At 40.8% G+C, this 23,703-nt stretch overlaps 1 protein-coding gene across 2 annotated transcripts in view; it reads left to right on the forward strand.

Annotated features, from left to right (window-relative positions):
- The first annotated feature begins 2,811 nt into the window (after window positions 1-2,811).
- The window catches only part of tab1 (TGF-beta activated kinase 1/MAP3K7 binding protein 1), a 34,172-nt gene continuing 13,280 nt past the window's right edge, over window positions 2,812-23,703 (forward strand). For both annotated transcript variants that reach the window (XM_034687499.1, XM_034687500.1), the window contains exons 1-6: window positions 2,812-2,882; window positions 6,949-7,079; window positions 7,857-8,010; window positions 8,960-9,055; window positions 9,841-9,976; window positions 23,306-23,422. In XM_034687499.1, coding sequence (XP_034543390.1) covers window positions 2,850-2,882; window positions 6,949-7,079; window positions 7,857-8,010; window positions 8,960-9,055; window positions 9,841-9,976; window positions 23,306-23,422 — 667 coding nt within the window. In that variant the 5' untranslated portion in view covers window positions 2,812-2,849. The remainder of the gene's footprint in view (window positions 2,883-6,948; window positions 7,080-7,856; window positions 8,011-8,959; window positions 9,056-9,840; window positions 9,977-23,305; window positions 23,423-23,703) is intronic.

A 23,703-nucleotide genomic window follows, 5' to 3' on the forward strand; every position in this document is an offset into this window, starting at 1 on the left:
CAAAGCATCCATGTAGAACAGAATATCTACATACAAATATTAACAAAACAAAAAAAGATTAATAAGAGGGATTAATATTTAAAACAATGATGAAAAGAAAAGAACCAGTAAAAGAAATTAAGATGCTATACTTAAAAAAGTGACTAAAATTTGAACTAGATAATAAATAAATAAAGTAAGGTGAAATAAAACTATTTGAAGTATAAAACTCAGTTAAAAGTGAGACTAAAAAGGTATCTCTTTAGGTTTCTTTTAAAAATGTTTAATAAGAATGTGGTTCATGTTTGGGTCTTAGGACAAACTATTGTGCATCCTACCTGGCTTCCCTATAGCTCTCATAGTAAGTAGCACACTACATATTATAGATACAATCACATTTTAAAAATACTACAGTCCTGTGTTATTGCTGAGCTCCTGCATTGAGTCAGAAATGTGGCACATGTAGAACTGTCTCCCTCCAGTGGCAGGATTTTCACCAAAAATCAGAAGAGGATTTACAAGATAAGACGATGATTTGATTAAAGGCTTACTCATCTAACTCATTCATAACTCATGCTCTTTCCTGTGTTACTGATTTACTTTGTATTAATTAATCAATTAGGCAGTAATAAGTGATTAATCATAATAGACACAATTAGTATCACTACATCCTGATTTACTGCATCTAAAATATAGATTGCGAGTAGTGAAGGAAATTAAATATGTGTGCTTCTTTGTTGCATTGAACAAACTTTAAATGTCAGTAATGAATAAAAGGCAGTGTCAGTTCACTTCTCTAGTTCCAAATGTGTCCATAAGGTGGAGATACTGTTCAAGGAATTTCGCATATTGGCAACACGGAAGTGGTGAATGTTTTGAGTTGATTTCCCCTCTTTTTTTTATTGAACAAAATGACGAAATAAGATATTATTTAAATTAATATGATTGCACAGAAGCTTCAAAACATTTATAATATGAAAATAAAATTTAAAACGTGAAATCAGACAAGTAATTCAGATGCTGCCTTAAAGTTCAGTCGGAAATTTTGCTTAGATTCAGTGATTGTAGAATTTAAATAATGAACACCACATGAAAAAAAGAGAAATGACATAAAAAGTAGATACAAATGTATCAGATTAGATTAGATTAGATTAGATTAGATTAGATTAGATTAGATTAGAGAACTGTATTGATCTCCTGTGGAGGAAATTAATATGCCACAAGGGTCTGTTCACAGAATCAAAAACAACAAGACAGTACAGTCACAAAAACATGACAAATAAACAAATAACACAGTCACACCATTTGAGGCCTAATTAACAGCTATGGGTCAGATCCATAACTACAAATGTTCATTAAAAAATCTGACTGCTGCAGGAACAGAGGACCTTCTAAGACATTCTGTGGAGCACTGCAGCATCACCAGTTGCTCACTGAAGGAGTTTATTTAACCTTTATTTAACCAGGTAGGTCAATTGAGAACCAATTCTCATTTGCAATAACGACCTGGGTGAAAAGGCAACACAGGCGGCATGACAATAAATAAAAACAAAACAAAAAACAGAGAGGACATACAGAGAAACCTAGAAACAGAACAATACAATACAAACATATGACAGGAGTGAACAACTTAAAAGCAACTTAAAAGCAAGTGCAGTGATGTCTTCTCAGTCCATTAAAAACATTGTGCAGGGGATTGCCTTCGAAGGTCAGAAGTTTTCAATTTAGTCCTACGTATCTTCTCCAATGTAACCTCAAGAGAGTCAGGGGTAATCCCAATTACAGAACCAGCCTTTCTGATGAGCTTATTTATTATTTTTCTGTCATCAAGACGAATGCTGCAACCCCCAGCATGAATGAATCGTATGAAAGCTGAATTATAAGGCACCAGAAATTCTGCTTTTACTGATTTTGTGCACCGTCTAAACCAGGCATGTCCAAAGTACGGCCCGGGGGCCAATCGCAGCCCAAGGTCCATTTATTTATGGCCCCAAGCTTCCATCTTAAGAAGTGCTATTTATAGCACAGAAATTAACCACCTTCTGAATCATCTGTACATTTGCAGATTCTTTCAAGCGTACAAACAAAACTAAAGTCAATCCAGACAAGGTTTTAAAATTAATGTTTTTATTATGATGTGAAAATGTTCTTGATGAACACTGAAAGTTCAGAAGGCACAAAAGAGGACACAAGACAAGATCAAAATTATGAAATCGTACAGAAAAGGCAAAATTTGATGCATAAAAAATGTTCAGAGCGCAGGAAAACAATTATTTAGTTCTAAAAATGTTGTCTGCTGGTCAGAAAAGTCTTAAAAACAACATGAAAAAGAAGTGTGATGAAATCCAGATCGTGATCCTGCCATAGAAAAATAACAAGACAATATTTTTCAACCCTGATGAAAAACATTTTCCTCCAGAAGAAGATAAAGTTTGCTAATGTTTACATGGCTTGTGCAGAACTGAGGACTACCTAGTTATTGCTTTATTGAGAAAAAAAATAAAATAATTGTTATTAAATACATATTTCATATATAACTTTGTGATTCCCAAGTCTCAGTAGGAGCCTCTGGCCCTGAGGTATTCTGACAACATCATTTGTGGCCCTCTTTGAAAAAAGTTTGGACACCACTGGTCTAAACCCTTTGAAAGAATTGAGATTTCTCGATCCTTACTGAGAAGTGAAAGCCTAATTAATTCAATATGTATCTGGCATCTCTTCATCAAAGCGTTTAAATAATGAATGTTCTGTATTATGTGATTATATGATTCAATATTTTAACTTAATGCATTAACAGGTGTCTTTATCACCTCGATACTTGTAATTCCGACCGTGCCATGAGTCCTTGAACGCACCGTGCACCGTCCAACATGGCGGCCCAGCGTCGGAATTTGATGCAGAGCGTGAGTGAAAACTCAGCTTTTTATCACTTTCTCGACTGTGTAAAGTTGTTGTTACACTTCACTATGAGGGCGCTGTGGGGTCTTTTGTTTCCTCCGGGGTCGACTTTGTTGGTTTTGTTCTTTTCTGCCTCGTTTAGCTCCGTTCATTGATGCTAACGCTAGCTTACTCTGTTGATGTGATGCTGTGGTTTGCTAACAGTTAGCTTCACAAACTTTAATCTGGAGATAATCTGGATTATTGTTAGTCGTTAGTGTATGTTACATTATCAGAGGATAACTCTGTGACTGGTATTAACTTAATAACGCTGGGAGTATCCCTCTGAACTCTCTGTGTGAAGCAGCTGAGGGTGTGGATGGTTCATTTACATTGATGCTCATTAAGTAGAATTAGCTTAAATGTATTGTTTAAAGGTTGTTTGTTTATGTCTTTAAAGTGTTAAATTGTGCTTCCGGTTTAGTCTGTGTTGTTTATTTAGGTCAGTACACATCATTTACCTTTCAATACAAGTGACAGAAGAACACTATGTTTTCCCTGTGGCCTGCCTGAAGCAAGCACTGTAGTGTCAACCTGATATATACAGCAACACAGCATGGTTATTATATAAGACAAGACAGGAGATTTATTGACATATAATGTCCACTTGAAATGGTCTTAAAGTGCTTCACAAAGAGCAACAAGTAATATCTGCAAGATAGGAGGTGCACCATTTATACAGAGCAACTCTGAGTGCTTATTGTGCAATTAAAATGTTGAATTTATCAGAAAAACGACAAGAACATACAAAAGGAAATCAAGCAAAATTAATATTTGATGTGGTCCAATGCGAAAAAGTACAATAATGTATGCTTAAAATGAATTGTCCTGTTCCAGAAAATGTTTTCTCTGTGGTGACACACCCCTACTGCTGAAATACTCAATATTACTTCAAAAAAAAAAAAAAACAATGATTAAGATACAGTGGAACAGTCAAAAACAAAAAAATAAATGCAGGAGGATAAGCAATACAGCCAAGCGGCAAACTCCGGTCTCAAACGATGAAGCCAATGCGAAAGTGATATAAACTGCAATACATCGAAAATCCGCTTGAGGCTGGCTGCAGAAACACCGGAAACCACATAGATATGAATGGGAAAAAGACGATCTTTGCAGCATTAATAAACATGTTTACAGCCTGGTTCAAAAAACGGCTTGGCCCTACAACGCTAATCTCTCTAATGGCACACACTGTACGGGGGGTGAATTTTTTTCTAACATGACGGTTAAGAAGATATTAAGATTATGAGTTTTGCCCAAATAAGGACATGACTGACGTGACTCCTGGTCGGGAACACACAGCCATTGGCTAAGAGACTCACACTACGTCACAATCTACCTAGTTGAGTTCCGCATTACCAATATGGCTGCTGCCGTCGATTTGCTTCAAAACAGCTCTTAAGGCTGATTTATACTTCTGCGTAGGTGCTACGGCGTAGCCTACGCCGTGAGTCTGAGTAGCTCGCGTACCTACGCAGAGGCCTACGGACGTAGTTGACGCGCACCTCCTCCAAAATGTAACTACGCGTCGAATCGACGTGTAGCGCTCGGCTGTGATTGGTCCGCTCGGCGACATTGTATTTCCTGCATTTATAACATTTCCGGTATCGCCACCATTCACAACCTTTCACCGATTTAACCATGGACCAAGCCGACGAGAGACTGTGCGAGGAAGTGAGGAGGTACCCTCATCTGTACGACTGTCCTGCACCGGCCAACACCTGCGCCCTCTCCGTTGCCTGCTGCCCTTCCCTCCCAGTCATCCCCACTGCCCAATCTGCAATCTCCTCTAGCCTCTAGAGGAAAGAGGAAGAGAAAGGAGCAGGATCAGGCTGTGCAAGTGCGGCTGGAGCAACTGGAGCAACTGGAGGAGCGTAGACTCCAGTTGCAGCAGACACTATTGATGGGGACTGATGAATATGTGCGGTTTGGACAGACTGTGGCAGACCTCATTAGGAGGCTGCCAGAAGACCAGAGAGGAGCTGCGATGTTTGAGACGCACAGACTGTTGTTCCAGTGGCAGGAGAACATGGACAGTGTGCATTTGCAGCTACTTTGAGGATGTTGAAGTACTTGTATTAAGTTAAAAACTTGCACTAAAGTGTTCATTTGAGTGTGTTTTTAAGGAACAGATGGGTGACGTCACGGATACTACGTTCATATTTTATACAGTCTATGAATACAGCTCAAGACGAAACATATTATAACCGGAATGACAGTCTTTCATTTGATTAAACGTCACAAAATGTAAAACAATAAAGGTTTGTTTTGAAACCTTTGAAAGAGTACTATGTAGTGAATGTAGTTTCAGTTCTACTTCCTGACTATGCAGTGAAAGACGCAAACAACATGTACGCACTGAAAAAGGTGTAGCCACAGACTCACTGACTGGCTTCTCTGCTGTAAGATTTCTCACGAGTCCCTTCAGACCTCATACCTGTGTGAGCTTCTAACTGAGCTCAGCTCCACAAATTGAGAATAAGACCAAGTTCTCAATGGGATTAAGATCTGGGGAGTTTCCTGGCCAAGGGCCCAAAATCTTAATGTTTTGTTCCCCGAGCCATTTTGTTATGACTTTTGCTTTATGGCAAGGTGCTCCATCATGCTGGAAAAGGCATTCTTCATCACCAAACTGCCCTTGGATGGTTGGGAGAAGTTGCTCTCGGAGGACGTTCTGGTACCATTCTTTATTCATGGCTGTGTTTTTAGGCAAGATTGTGAGAGAGCCCACTCCCTTGACCGAAAAGCAACCCCACACATGAATGGTCTCAGGATGCTTCACTGTTGGCAAGAGACAGGACTGATGGTAGCGCTCACCTCGTCTTCTCCGAACAAGCCTTCCTCCAGATGCCCCAAACAATCGGAAAGAGGATTCATCAGAGAAAATGACTTTACCCCAGTCCTCAGCAGTCCAGTCCCTGTACCTTCTGCAGAATATCAGTCTGTCCCTGATGTATTTACTGGAGAGAAGTGGCTTCTTTGCTGCCCTCCTTGACACCAGGCCTTCCTCCAAAAGTCTTCGCCTCACTGTGCGTGCAGATGCACTCACACCTGCCTGCTGCCATTCCTGAGCAAGCTCTGCACTGGTGGTGGCCCGATCCCGCAGCTGTAACACCTTCAGGAGACGGTCCTGGCGCTTGCTGGACTTTCTTGGGCGCCCAGGAGCCTGTTTGGCAACAATTGAACCTCTCTCCTTGAAGTTCTTGATTATTCGATAGACGGTTGACTGAGGTGCAATCTTACTCGCTGCTATAAACTTCCCTGTTAGGCCCTTTTTGTGCAATGCAATGATGGCTGCACGTGTTTCCTTGCAGGTAACCATGGCTAACAGATGAAGAACAATGGTGTCATGCACCATCTTCCTTTTAAAGTGTCCAGTCACTCAATCATGACAGATTGATCGCCAGCCTTGTCCTCATCAACACCCACACCTGTGTTAATGTGTGTGACACCTGTGTGTCATTGAAATTATGTTAGCTGGTCCTTTTGTGGCAGGGCTGAAATGCAGTGGAAATGTGTTTTTGGTGATAAAGTTCATTTTCAAGGCAAAGAGGGACTTTGCAATTAATTGCAGTTGAGCTGATCACTCCTCATAACATTCTGGAGTATATGCAAATTGCCATTATAAAAACTGAAACAGCAGACTTTGTGAAAAATAATAGTTGTGTCATTCTCAAAACTTTTGGCCATGACTGTAGTCTCCCTCAAAACACAAAGTGCAAACTGAATATTAGATAATATTAGATTAAATATTCCTCATATCCATAATGTTGCAACGTCTATGATGAACTTGTGTGAAGGGAGTTGTTTATCAAATGAGCGAAGCGCTTTATGGGCCTCTCCAAACCTGCCTCGCTCACAACCACTTCCACATTACGCACACTTCCACATTACGCACACTGTCAGTCACAGTGCTGGTGTACCATGAAACCAAAGCAGGGTAAAACAAAGATTATTTACAGCAACAAGCAAGACTGAATACAACATGACATTTTTATAATTTGTTATCGATGTATTTGTCCACCATGACAGCATCAGAGCTGGACCGATGACCTCCCCCTGTGTCAGATGTGCGGGGTCGGCTCAGCACCGAACTGTGTGTACGGTCCTGATGGGAAAGGAACTCAGAGCCACACTAATGAGGACGGACACCTCCGGTTCAGGTAAGATTACCTGGATATTACAAAGTGTTTCAAGAAGAATGAGGTGGGAACAATAGAATGATAACATTTGAAAAACAAAAATGGAAAAAAACATACAGGAAAAAATGGAAATGAGTGATAACAGTGGAGGAAACTCTGCCTAAAGATGTCCAAAAGGCTGGTCTTGGTGCAACTAGAAATGGAGATTTACAAACTATTGGTCTGTCACCTTCATTTGATCTTAAATCACAAGATTCACCTTATCATAAGTTGATGTTATCTTATTTTCTGTCCATTAGTATTCCTCTTTACTCTGACATCATTCAGCAGAGGCTAAAGTGAATCACTAGCAGCAGAAGCTCAATCACAGAAATGTGTTCAGCAGGTTTTCTCTGTCACCGTTCAGGATTGCGTTCCAAATCACGTGTAAACAAATCCCCTTTTCCAAACACAGGTTTATTTACATAACATGTTGTTAGTGTCTGATGTTTGTTGACTGACAAACAGTCACATCGCTGTAAGTAAAGCATTTAGTACAGACTGAATCTTTTAGGTGCAGTGATCTGTGACATTAATGCTTTATAATTCAACTTTTAAGGATACTTAACATTAAAGTTTTAGAATGTAGTCAGAGCTTGAAGAATAACAGCTTCAGGCCACTCTTTAAAATCGAAGTACACAAAACTCCTGACAGTCCTAAGAGCTTATCACAAGTTATGTTTTCTTTATTGCCTTTTTTTTCTCAAAGTAAACCACAAGTCATATGTTTGTTTCTTTTGTTTCTTCTCCACCAATCAGAGGCGAGGATGGCTGCTTCCTGTACGGGGTGTTTAACGGGTATGACGGCAGCAGAGTAGCCAGCTTCGCCTCCCAGTGTCTGACAGCTGAGCTGTTACTGGGACAGCTCAACTCCAGTCACACAGACAATGACGTCCGCAGGATCCTCACACAGGTCAGTGCGTGTTAGTGTCATTACACCATACCCATATTAACAGCTACAAAACACAAGATTTATTGTAGTTGTATTTTTGGACAGGTAAGAGATAGACTTTAACTCTTTCAGCGTGGGGAAAAATTAGGACTTTGTCTATTAACAAAAAACAGAACAAAGAACTCTGCATGTGGAGAGTGGATCATACACATACACACAGGATCCAAAGACTGCACATTTCTAGCCAAAATGCAGTCTTTGGTGTTTAATTAAACAAAAAAGGCTTCTTAGGCAAGGCAAGGCAAGGCAGCTTTATTTGTATAGCGCATTTCATACACGAGGGCAACTCAATGGGCTTTACATTAAAACATTAAAAGCATTGGAGACATTCAGACAAACATAAAAGAACACAATTAAAATGACAAATATAATAAAACAGAAAAGAAAAGGAAAATTAGAAATATATTAAAAATTACTTTAAAATTTTAATTTAAAGTGGGTTAAAATAATCTAAGATAGGAAGGCAGTGGCAAATAAGAAAGTCTTAATAATAGGAATATAGATAGTTAAAATGAATACATTATAAAGGGGAAGGATAAGAGTTGAAACTAAAATTAAGGCTAAAAATATCAATAAAACTGAGTAGATACATTAAAAGATAAATTAATAACTACATAAAATAAACAGTTAAAATTAATAAAATAATAAAAACTATATCCTTCAGGTGGAAAAATAACCGCCTTATAAAAACTAATGTATATCTTTCCATTCATAATGTGTTCAGGTAGTTGATTGGCTGAACAACAAGCAGAATAATATAGAGTTCTGAGGTAGTTTTGGCAGAATAAACACCATCAGGGTGCAGCAGATCTTGATTCATCCCCCTGAAGGTGTTCGTATGTCACTTCCTGTATACTGTGGACATTCTCCAAACTGTGTCATCCAGATATTTGTGTCGGTGTCCTTGCAGGCCTTCGACGTGGTGGAGAAAAGCTACTTTGAGACAATCGACGACGCTCTGGCTGAGAAAGCTCACTTGTCCAACTACCTCCTCCCACATAATGAGGTACACACACTCACACACACACACTCTCTCACACACACCATCCTGGGCATATTGACACATCAAGCTGAAAATTGAGTCGAGGAGTTCTCTTTCGGTTCCCATGGCAACCGCAGATTTGGGCATTAGAGTGAGCTCATGCTCAGTCATTGGAGAACGAGCTTGTTATGTTTCTAATTGGGCTCATCAGCCTGTTTCATTAGATAAGCCGGTCTCAGTTCCCCTTCCCTGGATCCAGCTCTCCCTGTTCATCTGCCCCCCTCCTCCTCCTCCTCCTCCTCCTCCATCATCCCTCTTTCTTTGTGCCACATCTCCTCCTCTCTGCTTTGCTTCTTCACACACACACACACGCTTATACCCTGATGATATTGCCGGTGTGGGTGTTTGTGTGAGGTGATGTTTGTTTCCTGAGCTGCTTCATTAAGAACATCCCGTTCTAATCTTTCTCTTTCTCTGTTCTCACACTTTCTCGTGTCTGCTTATCTTTACCTCTTTCATGCTCTCTTTCATATCTCCTGCGCTCTTACTCATCCCTTATCCTTTCTCATCTCACCTCCTGCGTGTTTTCTTGTTCCTCGTCCTCCTCCTCCTCCACTCCTCCCTCTCCTCTTGTTCCCACTCTCCTTTCATCTCATCTCACGTCTCACGCTCTTTCGTTTCACACCTCCTCTTTTATCATTTGTCTCATTTCCTCTTTTCTTCCCTATACCATCCCTCTCTCTTCATGTTTTTTTATTAACTCTCCTCCTCTCTGCTTCTGCCTCCACCTCTCCTCCTCTGTTGGTCAGAACGTGTCATTCCACCACTCCTCTCAGAGTCAGAAGGTGCAGGAGCGTCTGAAGGAGCTGGAGCAGGAGGTTTCGGGAGGAGCAACGGCGGTGGTGGCGCTCATCCTCAACAACAAGCTGTACATCGCCAACGTCGGTATGGAGACACACACACACACACACACACACACACACACACACACACACACACACACACACACACAAGCGCACACACACCTTTACATAGGCTAGGGTTATACTGATAAATAAAGTCCTACATAAAGAGACCATAAATTATATTTTTAAATTCATAATAAATGACTATATTTGGGCGCGGACTTAGCCCAACCCCCAATTTACACAGGATGCGCAGCGTCACATTACGCCTGCGCGACACACACGTTGCAACCATAGACTGTAAATAAAAATGGACAGCGCTGCTCCGCCTCTTCCCGTTGTACGGTTCTGAAGCCAAAAAATCCCGCTCCTGGGCGCCGCCATTGTGCAGCCAGAGTCTGTGAAGCCACTGTAACAAGCTCTGCCCTACAGCGTAGCGTCACAAGACGCTGTGTGTTCTTTGAAGTTTCACTCCACGGCGGCTGTGAATTAAAGGAAACCAGGAAGTAAAACCTCGTTTTTTTAAACTCTAATAACTAACGAAAAAGAAACTTTTCAGAAAAAAGAGGCCTTGGACACAAAACAGTCAAATACTAACTACATGTTACCACAGCATACGGATGTGAGAAACATTCGTACGATGTGTATTTATTTTTTAAAGTTAGACTGATTTTTTGACCTATATCGCAGCCAGCCACCGGGGGGCAGACACACTGCTGAAAGCCTCACCACCAGGGCCGAGTCCGGCACGCTTGGTTTCAGCCAATACGTTCCCATTCTAGTCACTACTCATGTGTACACAGGGCGCGCCGCAGCTCCGTCTCGGGAGCGTGGCCCCGCACCCCTTTGCCAGAGATACGCTTCGAGTCTATTTTCGACGGCGCCCAGCACGCGTCGTTCAGCACAGAAAAGAACGAACTGGACAGGAAGTCCGGCACGAGGATCGCATGCAACATCCGCCAATTTCAAAATAAAGCACCATATACAGACTCCTGACCTTTTAAAGATCGTTTAGATCAGAAATACTCATCGATTATAGATGTAAGCTACAAACAGCCACATAGCAGTGATCCAGGACGACTACAACAGGACTTTAAGATGATCACTGTGTCAGAAGGTAACAGGACAACAAAATAGAGCCAAATTATTCATATTAAACTCATCTAAACCTGCAAAAACAAAATTTTATAGTTATGCACAATACTCAGTGATGATTAAAGCACAAAAGTAATGGAATACTGTCCAAATGAGCAGAAATTCAACCACAGAAACGCTCTGTAACCTGTTGTTTGTATGTAGTTCTCTCTATGCTGGACCCAGCTGATCCTGGCTGCTCTGAGCTGGCCTCTTTCCTGCATATCATTCCCCCCACTCTCTCCCAGTTTCCTACACTATCCACTGTCCTCTCCTCTCTAAAAATAAAGGTGTAAGAGCCCCAAAAATAAAAACTTAACAATGTTACAGTATCATTTAGCAGACGCTTTTATCCAAAGCGACGTACATACGAGAACAAGAACAACACAAGCAAAGATCTAGACAAGAGGAAACAAGATCAGTAAGAGGAACAAAGTGCTTCAAGTCCATTCGGATGCAGGTACTGCCAAGCAGTGTAAAGGCAATGCACAAAAGTAAAACTTAAAACAAAAGAAATAAATGACAACATTTGACAGAAACACAAACCTTTAGTCTGACCTTACTTTCGTCTTTGAACTAGTGTTGGAAGTATTTGCACCAAACACCAGCCTGCAGTGATAACAGCTCAAAGTCTGAGCTGCACCAGTAGATGTCAGGCTTCAACAGGTTTTGGCTGAGAGCCTGGCGGTCTTTGAAACTCCCTGTCAGGTGCGAGCGGAGCCACAACTCTCTCCTCCTCACACCGCCTTCCTCTCCTCAGTGGTCCTATCAATAAAGGCAAAAATGTATTTATCTTATCTTATTTATTTATTTAAAGGGACAGTGCATATTAATTAACATTTCAGCGTAGCATCCATGTAAACATGCCAGAGTTAGCCATAAGGCTAATTTTCATCCGTAGTCCCCGGCAGGTCAAAACAGAGTTCATAACAAACACTAAAGATAAATAACAGATGGAAACAATACATCATGATAGCATGACAATGAAAACAACAGCACATCACAAGAGCACATAAAAGTTGTACAAAAGTGCAAATAAATGCATTAAAGTGCCGTTCAGCATAATCGAGAGATACCCATGTCTGGAGTTGGACCGAATAAACATGGACCAACATATCAGAATAACACACAAGTGAAAATGCATACATAAAACCTGCAGAATAACACACACGCGCGCACACACACACACACACACACACACACACACACACACATGCAAACACACAGAGTGAGAGAGAGACAGGGAGAGAGTCAGCAATGGATTTAGATTAGTGATTGCAGACCTGAAGTTGTGAATGTGGGGTAAGTGGGGCATTCTCCTATTGCAACTGATATTTTGTTCCAGACCTCCCCTCCCTTAACAGACAGCACATATTTTATTTATTTATTTATTTTAAGAGGTAAAAAATGTTAAAGAACCAGTTCTCATTTACTCAACTCAACTCAACTCAACTCAACTTTATTTATAAAGCACCTTAAAACGACCACACCCGGGACAAAGTGCTGTACATAAATAGACAAACAAAGCAGGCATAAAAACAATTAAAACACAGGATAATAAAACAATAAAAACAATAAATAAAAACAAGCCATAAAACACTAAAACAGGAGCAGAGTCTCATGCAGGGTTGAAAGCCAAGGAATAAAAATGGGTTTTAAGACGAGTTTTAAAAATTTACAAACATGACCTGGCCGAGAGGCGCCAACAGGAACACATACACATGTAAACTACAGTCACAAATAGACATATAAACATAAAATAGAACAAAAGTGAACAAGTAAGAAGCAATGTGCGCGAGGTGTAAGAAAGTAAAGTCCAAAGCGATCAGCAGGAGCAACAGTCAACTACAATCTGTTGAAGTTTTAAGCCTGAAGGTTGGAGTGGAGTCAAAGTTGAAAGTTTGAGAAAGATATTCCAGTCGTCAGCTGCTGCAAAACGAAAGGAATTATGGCCAAAAATAGTAGAAGTACTGGGCATGATGAGCTTGTGGTATTCACTGGACCTGACTAAATGTAGTACGCCTATATGGTATCACACATCTCCTCTAGTGCCGGCTCTGGTTGCAGTTCTGTCACTAGATTTAGGTTTTATATATTCCCTGAGAGGCGGTGGAGCAAGTCCATGTGAGAATTTATGAAACAATGTTTAGATGAAGAAAAAAACAAAAAAGACAACAACACTAATGGTTTACTTTGTTGTTCTGGTAGCTGGTGTTGACAGACTAGATAGGAATTTAGAAGCTTATGAATTCAAGTTGCAGGAATTTTCCAGGGAACAAAGATCTGTTCAAGGGAACCTGGAAACTTAACTTTTCGTTGGAACTGCAGAAATAAAAACAGGAAACATGTTGTTTCTGTAAAGAAAAGTCCCCGATGAGCAAGTAGAACAACACAAACATTGACTGTTTTGATTATTATGTTATATTCGTATTGCTGACTTCCAAACTAAAGAAACTGTAATGCGTATGATTGAAATGAGAGCTTAAACAAATGTGCAGTTCTTCCCAGGTTTAATGTTTCCATTTGAAAAACAAAGTGATCTCTGTTTCTTTAAAACATTTCATTAAAAGGCCCAACAAGCCCATGTCGTCTGATCTGAGAGGACGGGCAGGGTTATACCTAGTGAGAAGGTCTGGGATGTACTGGGGAGCCAGATTGTGTAGAGCTTTGTAAGTTAGTAATAATATTTTGAAATCAATGCAGAATTTAAAGGTGACATATCACGCTTTTTTCATCAATATATATTGGTCTAAGAGGTCCCCAAAACATGTCTTTAAAGTTTATGCTCAAAAAAACACTTTGAAATCAGATTTTGGTCTGCCTGAAAAGTCCTTTTCTTCAGTCCTCCTCAGAACACTCTGTTTTCTCTCTGACCACGCCCCCTCAGGAAGTGGATGTGCCTCGGCTGTCCAGCACGTTGATCTAATGTTTACATGTTGGCTGAATATACACGGCTGCTCACAGACCCGCGTTACTTCAACCCTCTGAATCTGATCCAGAATCTGATCCTGACAGAGAGGCGCCTGTAGCAGGACCTTTCTGAAGGATTGGTCACAGATTTAGTGTTTCTTGTTGTTTTATTTGTCAGTATGTAGATGTGTGTCTTGGTACAGCTACGACATGTAGCTATGTAGCTATGCTAACTAGCGCTAGCACTTATCCATGACAAATAAAAATCCTCCACTAGATCTTCAAATCTGCAGACGTGGGGAGTAAAACAGACCTCTGCCAGAAAGGCAGCAGTACCTTTTCTGAAGGATTGGTCACAGATTTAGTGTTTCTTGTTGTTTTATTTGTCAGTATGTAGATGTGTGTCTTGGTACAGCTACGACATGTAGCTATGTAGCTATGCTAACTAGCGCTAGCACTTATCCATGACAAATAAAAATCATCCACTAGATCTTCAAATCTGCAGACGTGGGGAGTAAAACCGACCTTTGTGTTTATTAAGACAGCCTACAACTAGCATGCCACCCTCCTAAGCTCCTTGTTAGCACACATTTGTGCAGGTAATGAAAAACGGAGGGGGGATTCAGTATTATTTTATACAGTCTATGGGCTGAACAAGCTCCGAGCTCTGACTCCATGACAGACCGGATATTGTTGTTACGTAACAAAAACACGGAAGTCTGAAACGGCTCGTTTCACACACATTTACAGAAAGGTGTAGAAATCAGAACAGGGGCAGAATGGATTTTTTTCATTCTCAGGGGGTTTGTAGACAGGGACACATATTTCAGGTAGAGAACCATTAAAAAGTCCATTTTGCACGATATGTCACCTTTAAATGAAAGTAGAAAGAGACTGCTTCAGCTGGAATCTGAAGCCCACAGCAAGGTGGAACTGGAACTGTAAAAACAGAAGTATAACACGTCAGGATTAATGCGGCTGTGTGTTTGCATCACTGTTTCTGCCATGAGACTTCACAACAAAACCACTAAAAGGTTAACAGTGTTTGGGAAAGTCAGTTCAACAGGTAGTGAAAGCTAATAGAGATGTATCAGTTTAAGCTGGAGACAGGACCAAGCGTGTGGAGGAAATAAATCAGACTGTATTTGTTGATTGATTCTCTGTCGTCAGATTCCCACAAACAGAAAACATCCCTCTGAAGAGTGGGTGTTCTGGAGGTTTTTGTCTCCTCTTCCTCCTCTCTATTTCTCCTCCTTATTCATTCAATAAATACGATCAAAGTATTGGCACCAGCCAACAGTAAATACAGTCAACATGGCTTCACTCTGGGCTGGATCCTCTGCGGCTTCTCGTTGCATCTGGCAACAAATTCAGGGTTTCAGCTGAAGTGCTTTGTTTGTACTGAGAGACCAAACATGTAATGCATGCCGGCTGCTTTAGAACAAGATATTCATAATACTGCTTTAAATTGCTTCTTGCTGCAAACTTCTATGTGATCCACATTTTAGGATTAAAACAGAATATCTTTCAAACACCTGTTTTAAGCCAGGAAGCCCATTCCAGCAGGCGTTCATCTTTCTCTTGTGCTCCTTTTATCTCTTTGGAAAGGAGAGGAACATACAGCAGCAGCTACAAGCAGAGCATGGATTTGAGTCGAGCAGGTTAGCCTCCCTCTTTGACATCCTCATACAGAAAGAATCAATAACTGAACTATCTGACATGATGGTTCTTTAAATCAAATAACTTTCTTCATCCTTTATATTAAAGCCAAGCGGCAACCTCCGGCCTCGAGAATTGAAGCCAATGTGGAAGTGTTAAAAACTGCAGTTTGTCGAGTGTCCACTAGAGGCTGTCTCCGGAAGTACCGGAAACCACATACACATCCATTCAAAAAAGACGATCTTTACAGCAGAAATAAACATGTTTACAGCCTGGTACAGGTGGGAACACTGTAGCTGTTGTCTAGGAGGCTCAAAGCCCGCCTCTTTACGTCACAATCACTCGACAGCAGTTATGTTGAGTTCAACATTTCCAATATGGCTCCCGCCGACGATTGGCTTCAAAACAGTGCTTCAGAAACAGATGGGTGACGTCACAGATACTACATCCATTATTTATGCAGTCTATGATTAAAGCCTGTTGTTGCTAAAGTTGCTGGACAGTTAATTATCATTCATGGAAATGATGTTGTAAAGATTCATGCAAGGGCATGGTCAGAAGTAGCAACAAGATTTTTTTCTCAGTAGCTCAAGGGAACCTCAGCAGGATGAATGACTAGTGTTATGATGTTTCTTTTTTGGGGGTGGGGGGTGGGGGGCACACAATCAATTGAGGAGGTGTTGTAAACAATGCCTCTACCCTATATTTACATTTTAAAGGAGCTGTGGTTCCATGATGAAGATACAATAACCCCCTTCAAGGATTATTGACACTATCTTGGTTGGTTGCCAAAAGCTGCTTTTCAACTGGAGGAACCAGGGTCTAAATTTAGTTCAGGGGTAGTTAATCTCCCCCTAAAAAGCCCCTGCCTTTTAGGGTAGTACTTTTCAAAGGTCTATGGACTTTGGGGGGGCAGGGCCTGCAATGCTGAACGTTTCTCCAAATGTCACTGGCTTGATTTACATAACTTTCCCAGGACTTCAGCTTGCGGTCGAAACACAGACAACAATGGGGGGCACAGGAACATTTTAGTTCAAGGTAAAGTAGTTCTGGGGGCTAAAAGACTCTGTAACTCTCGGTGAAAAAGCACCTAAAGATAATAGCTGCAGTATCTAGTCAGTGTTGTGCATTAACATGTCTTAAGACAGGTTGAGTGGCTTAGTTTTCTGATCATGTGGTCTTAGTCGAACATATGCACATATGCATTCCTCTTTTTGGACTCCCAATAGGGTGCAAGTGTTGCTATGACTTGCATAACAGCTTGCAGGTTAGTTTTAGAATACCCAGGCCTCTAATCCAAACTATGCAGAGTTTATGTCTTCAGGGAAACTGAAATATTTTCCCACAGGTTCTGTTTTCTTAGGCCCCAGATGAATCAAAACAAACCTACAATGTGGGTCACTGTCTTCCAGTAGCCTGATATGTTGTTCTGAGTGTTGACATTAGTCTGTAATAATGTGTGTTTCTGTGCGCAGCGTTCCACCGTATGCCTCAGGAAAAGATTCATTTGTTATTAATGTTCTGATACACCAACCAGCCGGCTGCTTTCGCTCCTGAACTGAGACTGTGGGGGGAAAAACACACACACTAATCATGAGGAGCCAGAGTCATCACATGAAAGTATTTCTCTTCAGGAGTCATCCCAGTTTTCATGATGCGCCAGACTCCAGCTGGAGCTCTTCATGTCACTTCCAGCTTGATTTAATCACTTGTAAGGCTGCATTTATTTAAAGAAACTCTGGTTCCTTGAGTACATCCCTTCATGTCGTGGATGTTTCTGTCGCTTTGTTTACGATTTGGAATCTGCGTCAGGTGAAGGAAAAGAGCCCCTCACCCTCTCTCTCTGGGATTTCCTTTTCTTTTGTCCTCAAGGACGAGGCGCGGAGCAGAAAGTAGGGCGGGCGGTAATTAGCAAAGGAGGGCTCCCCGCTCTCTCCTCGTTGGTCTGTTCTGTTAGGTCAGGAGTTCAAAGTTGACAGAACATGAATCCCAGAGGGGTTTAAACATTAGAGTAAATGTTCTCTAAAAAGCACTCCCAGCTGTGTGTTGATGTGAAATATATTTGACAGTTAAGGTTGTATGACCCATAATTTGATATGCTGGGAGAGGGAGTGTGTGTGTCGGGGGAGTCAAGGGTGCATGAACATACAACAGACAAGGTAAGCTTTTCCATGTAGATATGTAGAAAGTATACACAACAGCCCTTAAGAATGATTACTACGTTTATAAAGATGGCATGTAGAGTGTGTTTGGACACGTGTATCAGATAGAAACACTAAAACAGTGACGCCGTCTGTCAGCACCGCCAAGAGCTGAGGCTCAGGGCCCCACAGAGAGGACAAAGTGGAGCACATGGGCCCCCGCTTGCAATTCCACTACAGTGTGATTGTAACTAATTGGATGTCCTTGTCTGCGGTTTAAACATGCAGCACAGGATGGGGTTGATATGAAAAGGACTCTGTAAGGACTCTCCATGTCACCCACTGGTGATGTTATTTGTTATTGTTCTGTGTCTAGTGTGCGCTCATGTCTGCTGACATTTGGTTCTTCTTTTCACTTTCTGAATGAGCTAGAAAACTCAAACCCATGTTGTTGTTTTTTATGAGCCAAATGTGAACCAGAGTGAACTTCCACCAGTCCTCACACTGCACTGAAGTTTCAAACTAGGATGATTTTGTTTATGGAAAAACTCAGTGGAGCACGTTGTATTGAAGGTGCACCTTCTGTCTGTGTGCTCCACTGAGTTTGGGTTATGTCCTCTCCTCGGAGGCAACAAATCCAAATCAACTCGCATCAAGCTGAAGCTCAGTGCATCACCAGAGACGACTTTGATTGTGTCTGTGGTGATTGATCAGAGTTTCTACTCCCTGTACACTTGCTGCTGGCATGTTCTCTACTCACAGATTCAACATTAAAATGTAGATTCAACAACTTCTGGATTTTCAGCATGTGAATGATAATAACTTTAAAGCTGGGGTTGGCAGTGGCAGTTCTGGGGAGGGGCCAACAGGGGCCAGTGCCCCTGTAAAACTGAACCTGGACCCCCCTGTGCCCCCCCCCCCCCCCCCTCCACACCAAACAAATATACAATAAAAAAAGCTTCGGGATCGCGCCGATGTTACAGGCGGAACAAATGCGTGTGGCACTTGGTTCCAGTCCCTTAGAGCGTTAAGGGACTCATGTTGAGTGTAAACAGTCAAACAGCTGCTGTCAGTCTGCATGTTGATCTAGTACACAGTAGTATATATGTCTAGTATATAGGGATACACTGATTTTTTGCCAGTTTGTCCTCAGCCGGTCCTCACCCTTCTCAGTCTCTTTTGTCAGGTTTGAATGTGTCCCTCTGTCAACTCCATTGTCCCCAGTCTGCCTCCCCCCCCCCCCCCCCCCCCCCCCCCCAGTAAAATTGGTCTAGAACCACCACTGGGGTTGGTAGTCAGATTTAAGATACACTTTTTGTTATACTGGTTAAAATTATCTTTATGTCCCGATGGCAATCAATACATAATGTGTTCTTTAAAAAGAGCGGAAAAAAAGCCACTATCTACAGCCGGATTAAACCTGGGAAAACACCAACCAATCCCTGCCATCAGGAGCCAAATTATGAAACCAATCAAATCCCGTCCTGCCATACCCGCCTCCTGCACGTACATTTCATGTCCGTGCGGGAATGCTATGTTCAAATTCATGCTAGTTTTCTGTGACTACCAGCCCTAGCTTTAGATAATAACTTTATTTATTTAGCGCCTTTAAAAACAAATCTTTACAAAGTGCTTTGACAAACAAAGCATGGTTTGAATAACAAAGTAAACCTTTTGACAGACAGAGAGGATGATTCTTAAAGGTGACATATCATGCAAAATCGACTTTTTTATGGTTCTCTACCTGAAATATGTGTCCCTGGCATGTCTACAAACCCCCAGAGGAATGAAAAAAATCCATTCTGCCCCTGTTCTGATTTCTCCACCTTTCTGTAAATGTGTGTGAAACGAGCCGTTTCAGACTTCCGTGTTTTTGTTACGTAACAACAATATCCGGTCTGTCACGGAGTCAGAGCTCGGAGCTTGTTCAGCCCATAGACTGTATAAAATAATACTGAATCCCTCCTCCGTTTTTCATTACCTGCACAAATGTGTGCTAACAAGGAGCTTAGGAGGGAGGCATGCTAGTTGTAGGCTGTCTTAATAAACACAAAGGTCGGTTTTACTCCCCACGTCTGCAGATTTGAAGATCTAGTGGATGATTTTTATTTATCATGGATAAGTGCTAGCACTAGTTAGCATAGCTACATAGCTACATGTCATAGCTGTAGCTGTGTACCAAGACACACGTCGACATACTGTCAAATAAAACAACAAGAAACACTAAATCTGTGACCAATCCTTCAGAAAAGGTCCCGCTGCCTTTCTAGCAGAGGTCGGTTTTACTCCCCACGTCTGCAGATTTGAAGGGCTAGTGGATGATTTTTATTTGTCATGGATAAGTGCTAGTGCTAGTTAGCATAGCCACATAGCTTCATGTTCGTAGCTGTGTACCAAGACACACGTCTACATACTGATAAATAAAACAACAAGAAACACTAAATCTGTGACCAGTCCTTCAGAAAGGTCCTGCTACAGGCGCCTCTCTGTCAGGATCAGATTCTGGATCAGATTCAGAGGGTTGAAGTAACGTGATCTCTGAGCAGCCGTACATATTCAGCCAACATGTAAACATTAGATCAACGTGCTGGAGAGCCGAGGCACATCCACTTCCTGAGGGGGCGTGGTCAGAGAGAAAACAGAGTGTTCTGAGGAGGACTGAAGAAGAGGGTTTTTCAGGCATGCCAAAATCTGATTTCAAAGTGTTTTTTTGAGCATAAACTTTAAAGACATGTTTTGGGGACCTCTTAGACCAATATATATTGATGAAAAAAGCGTGATATGTCACCTTTAACAATGCAAAACAGAAAACAAGGAGAGGTTAAAAAGAATAAACGTAAATTAAAACAGAATGAAGAGGTGTGACAACAATAGACCAATAAATCATTGTTTAAGAGTTTTTTCAAGGATAAATAATAAATAAAGATGGATAAGGAAATAAAAGTATTAAAAGGAAAATAAAAGGAAAATTAGAAAAAGTGAAAAAGATAAATTAGAAACATTAGAATACTAAAAGAGAAAATTCAAAATAAATTAAAACAATAAAATATCAAATAAAATAATCAAATACAATTTTAAGCAAGGGTGAAGGATGAAGTCTCATAGAAGCAAGTCTGTAAAAATGGGTTTTAAGAAGAGAAGTGAAGTGTTCTTGTTTCTCTTTGTTTGCAGTCCAAGTAGTATTGACCAATCACGCTTCAGCAGGCTATGGTGTATGCAATAAAAAAAAGGTCTGCGTGGAGAGCAAAAGCAGGCGTTTTTTATTGCATTTTTACTTTGTATAATTCTTTATCAGCTCCATTGACATTTAGACATGATGAAGTACAGCAAAGATTATTATCCACATTCTAATTTTTGCCCAAACTATGATGTTGTGGTTTTGGGAAAAGGTCACAATTTGATTTGGTTGGTTAAGGGCTAAAATAAATAGTTGACATTGTCCTTTATGATTCTGTTTTTGTAGGAAAGCCCAGTTCTGCTCCTCTGCTAGGCGAAAAAATGACACCAAAAACAGAGAGTTAGTCATCAGAATTAGTCATGAATCCTTTATCACCTTATGCCTTTCAAACTCGCTTTCTCATTCAGCATTTAATATTTATCTTCTTTTTCTTCACTGATTCATTGGAGTAGGTTTGGGCCTGTGAGTCACCTCAAAGCAACGTCAATGAAGTTGTGTCTCTGCATCATTAATGTGTGAGAATATTATAAGGCCAAATCTGTCTCCAGAGTGGGAGAAGAGATGAGTAAAATGCTCTCATGGAGGGTCATAGTAATCTTTGAACTCATGTGAGGTTTAAACTGATTAAAAAACATCTTACCTCGTATCCAGCTCCGTCAGGAAGGATCTTCTCCTCGTGTAAATTATGACCCACAAGTCGACAGTTTAAATTAATAACTAATCTCTACTGGTCCACACTGTTGTGAATAACTAAAGTACATAAAATATTTAGTCCTTTGTTTTTACTATTCAGGGAACTTACAGACACCTTCATCCTGTGCTTGTCTGTTTCCACTTAAAGACTTTAAGCCAATGAGAGAGCTCATTTTTGTAACCATGGCAGCTGTTTTACAGGTTTGCATAAGTTACACCCATGTTGTTTATTTTTCATCATGACAAATATATCAGCTTTATTTGTTTTGTATTACTTATTAACACGTCACCTGCGATTCAGTACAATTCATACCAAGGTTATTACAGTTTTGCATTTTTCATTAGTTTTTATTTTTATTTCGTTTTGACTTTTTGTTTTCAATTTCAGTTTAGTTTTAATTAGTTTTTGAAGCGGGTTTGCTAGTTGAGTTTAGTTTCTATTTTTTGAAAATGCTTAGTTTTAGTTTAGTTTTTATTAGTTTCAGTATTAGTTTTAGTCTTTTTTGCCTGTGTGCCTGGCCGGGGGTTAGCTTCTGTTTCAGGGTAAGGGGGCTGGGCGCTCTCTCTTGCCTTGACAAGGTATGCTAGGTTAGCCGTCTTGTGTGAGCTTTTCAAATGGACTTTAAGATTAGTGGGATTTTCCCCCTTGAGAAATGGTCCACATATTTTATCACCTTCCATTGCAAGGCACTTACTCCTATCAGAGACAGTCACATTCAAAGTAATCCCAAATGGGGCTCTGTCGCTTTCTCCTGACTTTCGCTGCCATTAACGCTCTGCAGGCAAAGTGTGGACGCGTGCCTGCTTGTGCGAATGAGCCAAATGAAGTGAAACTGGCAGAAAACAAACAAAAAATTCATATCCTAAAAAAATAGGGAATACTGGTAGATACTCTGTAGGATAGTACTCTCCCTGGGGTGTCGGTCAGAACACACTGGACAGGAGACAGGAGGGAGCTTTAACCGTTTAGTGAATATTCTCCTTGTACAGCACAACAGTACAGCAGACCCAATGAGGCCACAGAGGCCAACACATCAAATAAATACACAAACATAAGGGTGATGGTCACAATATGGACACTTAGGCTAGCATTACTGACCCTCTATAGTGTTAAATAATATGGTGATTCACTGATACATCCTTAACAATAAAATAAGCAATAAACAATAATCATTGATACAGAGATAATGATTCAGATGCTACCACTACAAGTATACTAATAATCATATCACTCTAATACCACTGCCACCAATTAACCATTAACACTTATAATGATAAATGAACAGAACAGGATCATATGGGTGATTCATAATATGAAGGGGGCAGAGAGCAGAGACGTCCACCCGATCAGTCTCGATCTCTATTACATATCCACTCAAAATACTGAGTTTAAGACGAAAACTAAAGACATGTTCTCTATCATTTTAGTTTATTTTAGTTAGTTTTGTAAACTCACAATACAGTTTCAGTTAGTTTTCGTTTTTTTGTGAAGCCTCGTTTTTATTTTTATTTCAGTTAACGAAAATGTTTTTTCACCTCTCGTTTTCGTTATTTCGTTAGTTTTCGTTAACTATAATAACCTTGCTTTATACATTGTCTATAATTGAGGTTTTCATCAACATAATCAAATGCTTGTGTTTGTGTGGGATTCCAGGTACCAACCGGGCCCTGCTCTGCAAGTCCAGCAGTGATGGACAGAACCAGGTCCTCCAGATCGGCCGACCTCACAGCACCGACAATGAAGACGAGCTGCAGAGACTGGCTGCACTGGGTGAGACAAGCAGACCCAGATATCTACTCAGACCCTCATGGATGTAGCTTCCTGGTTTCTTGGCTAGCAGGCATCAACTCACCTGATATCAATAAGAGCTCTTCTTGTACAGAAGTCTATGAGAAAATGAACTTGCTTCCCACATCATGTTTTACCTCAGGAAACACTTTCCTAACGAGTTCTAGGTCTTAATCTGTAGTTTCAATCTCTTTGGGCAGGACAGGTTTTTTGGGGTGTGTGGCTACCTGTCATTGACATTTTGATATCGCAGCATTTGGACT

The sequence above is a fragment of the Notolabrus celidotus genome, chromosome 7, assembly GCF_009762535.1.
Source record: "Notolabrus celidotus isolate fNotCel1 chromosome 7, fNotCel1.pri, whole genome shotgun sequence".
Classification (NCBI taxonomy): domain Eukaryota; kingdom Metazoa; phylum Chordata; class Actinopteri; order Labriformes; family Labridae; genus Notolabrus; species Notolabrus celidotus.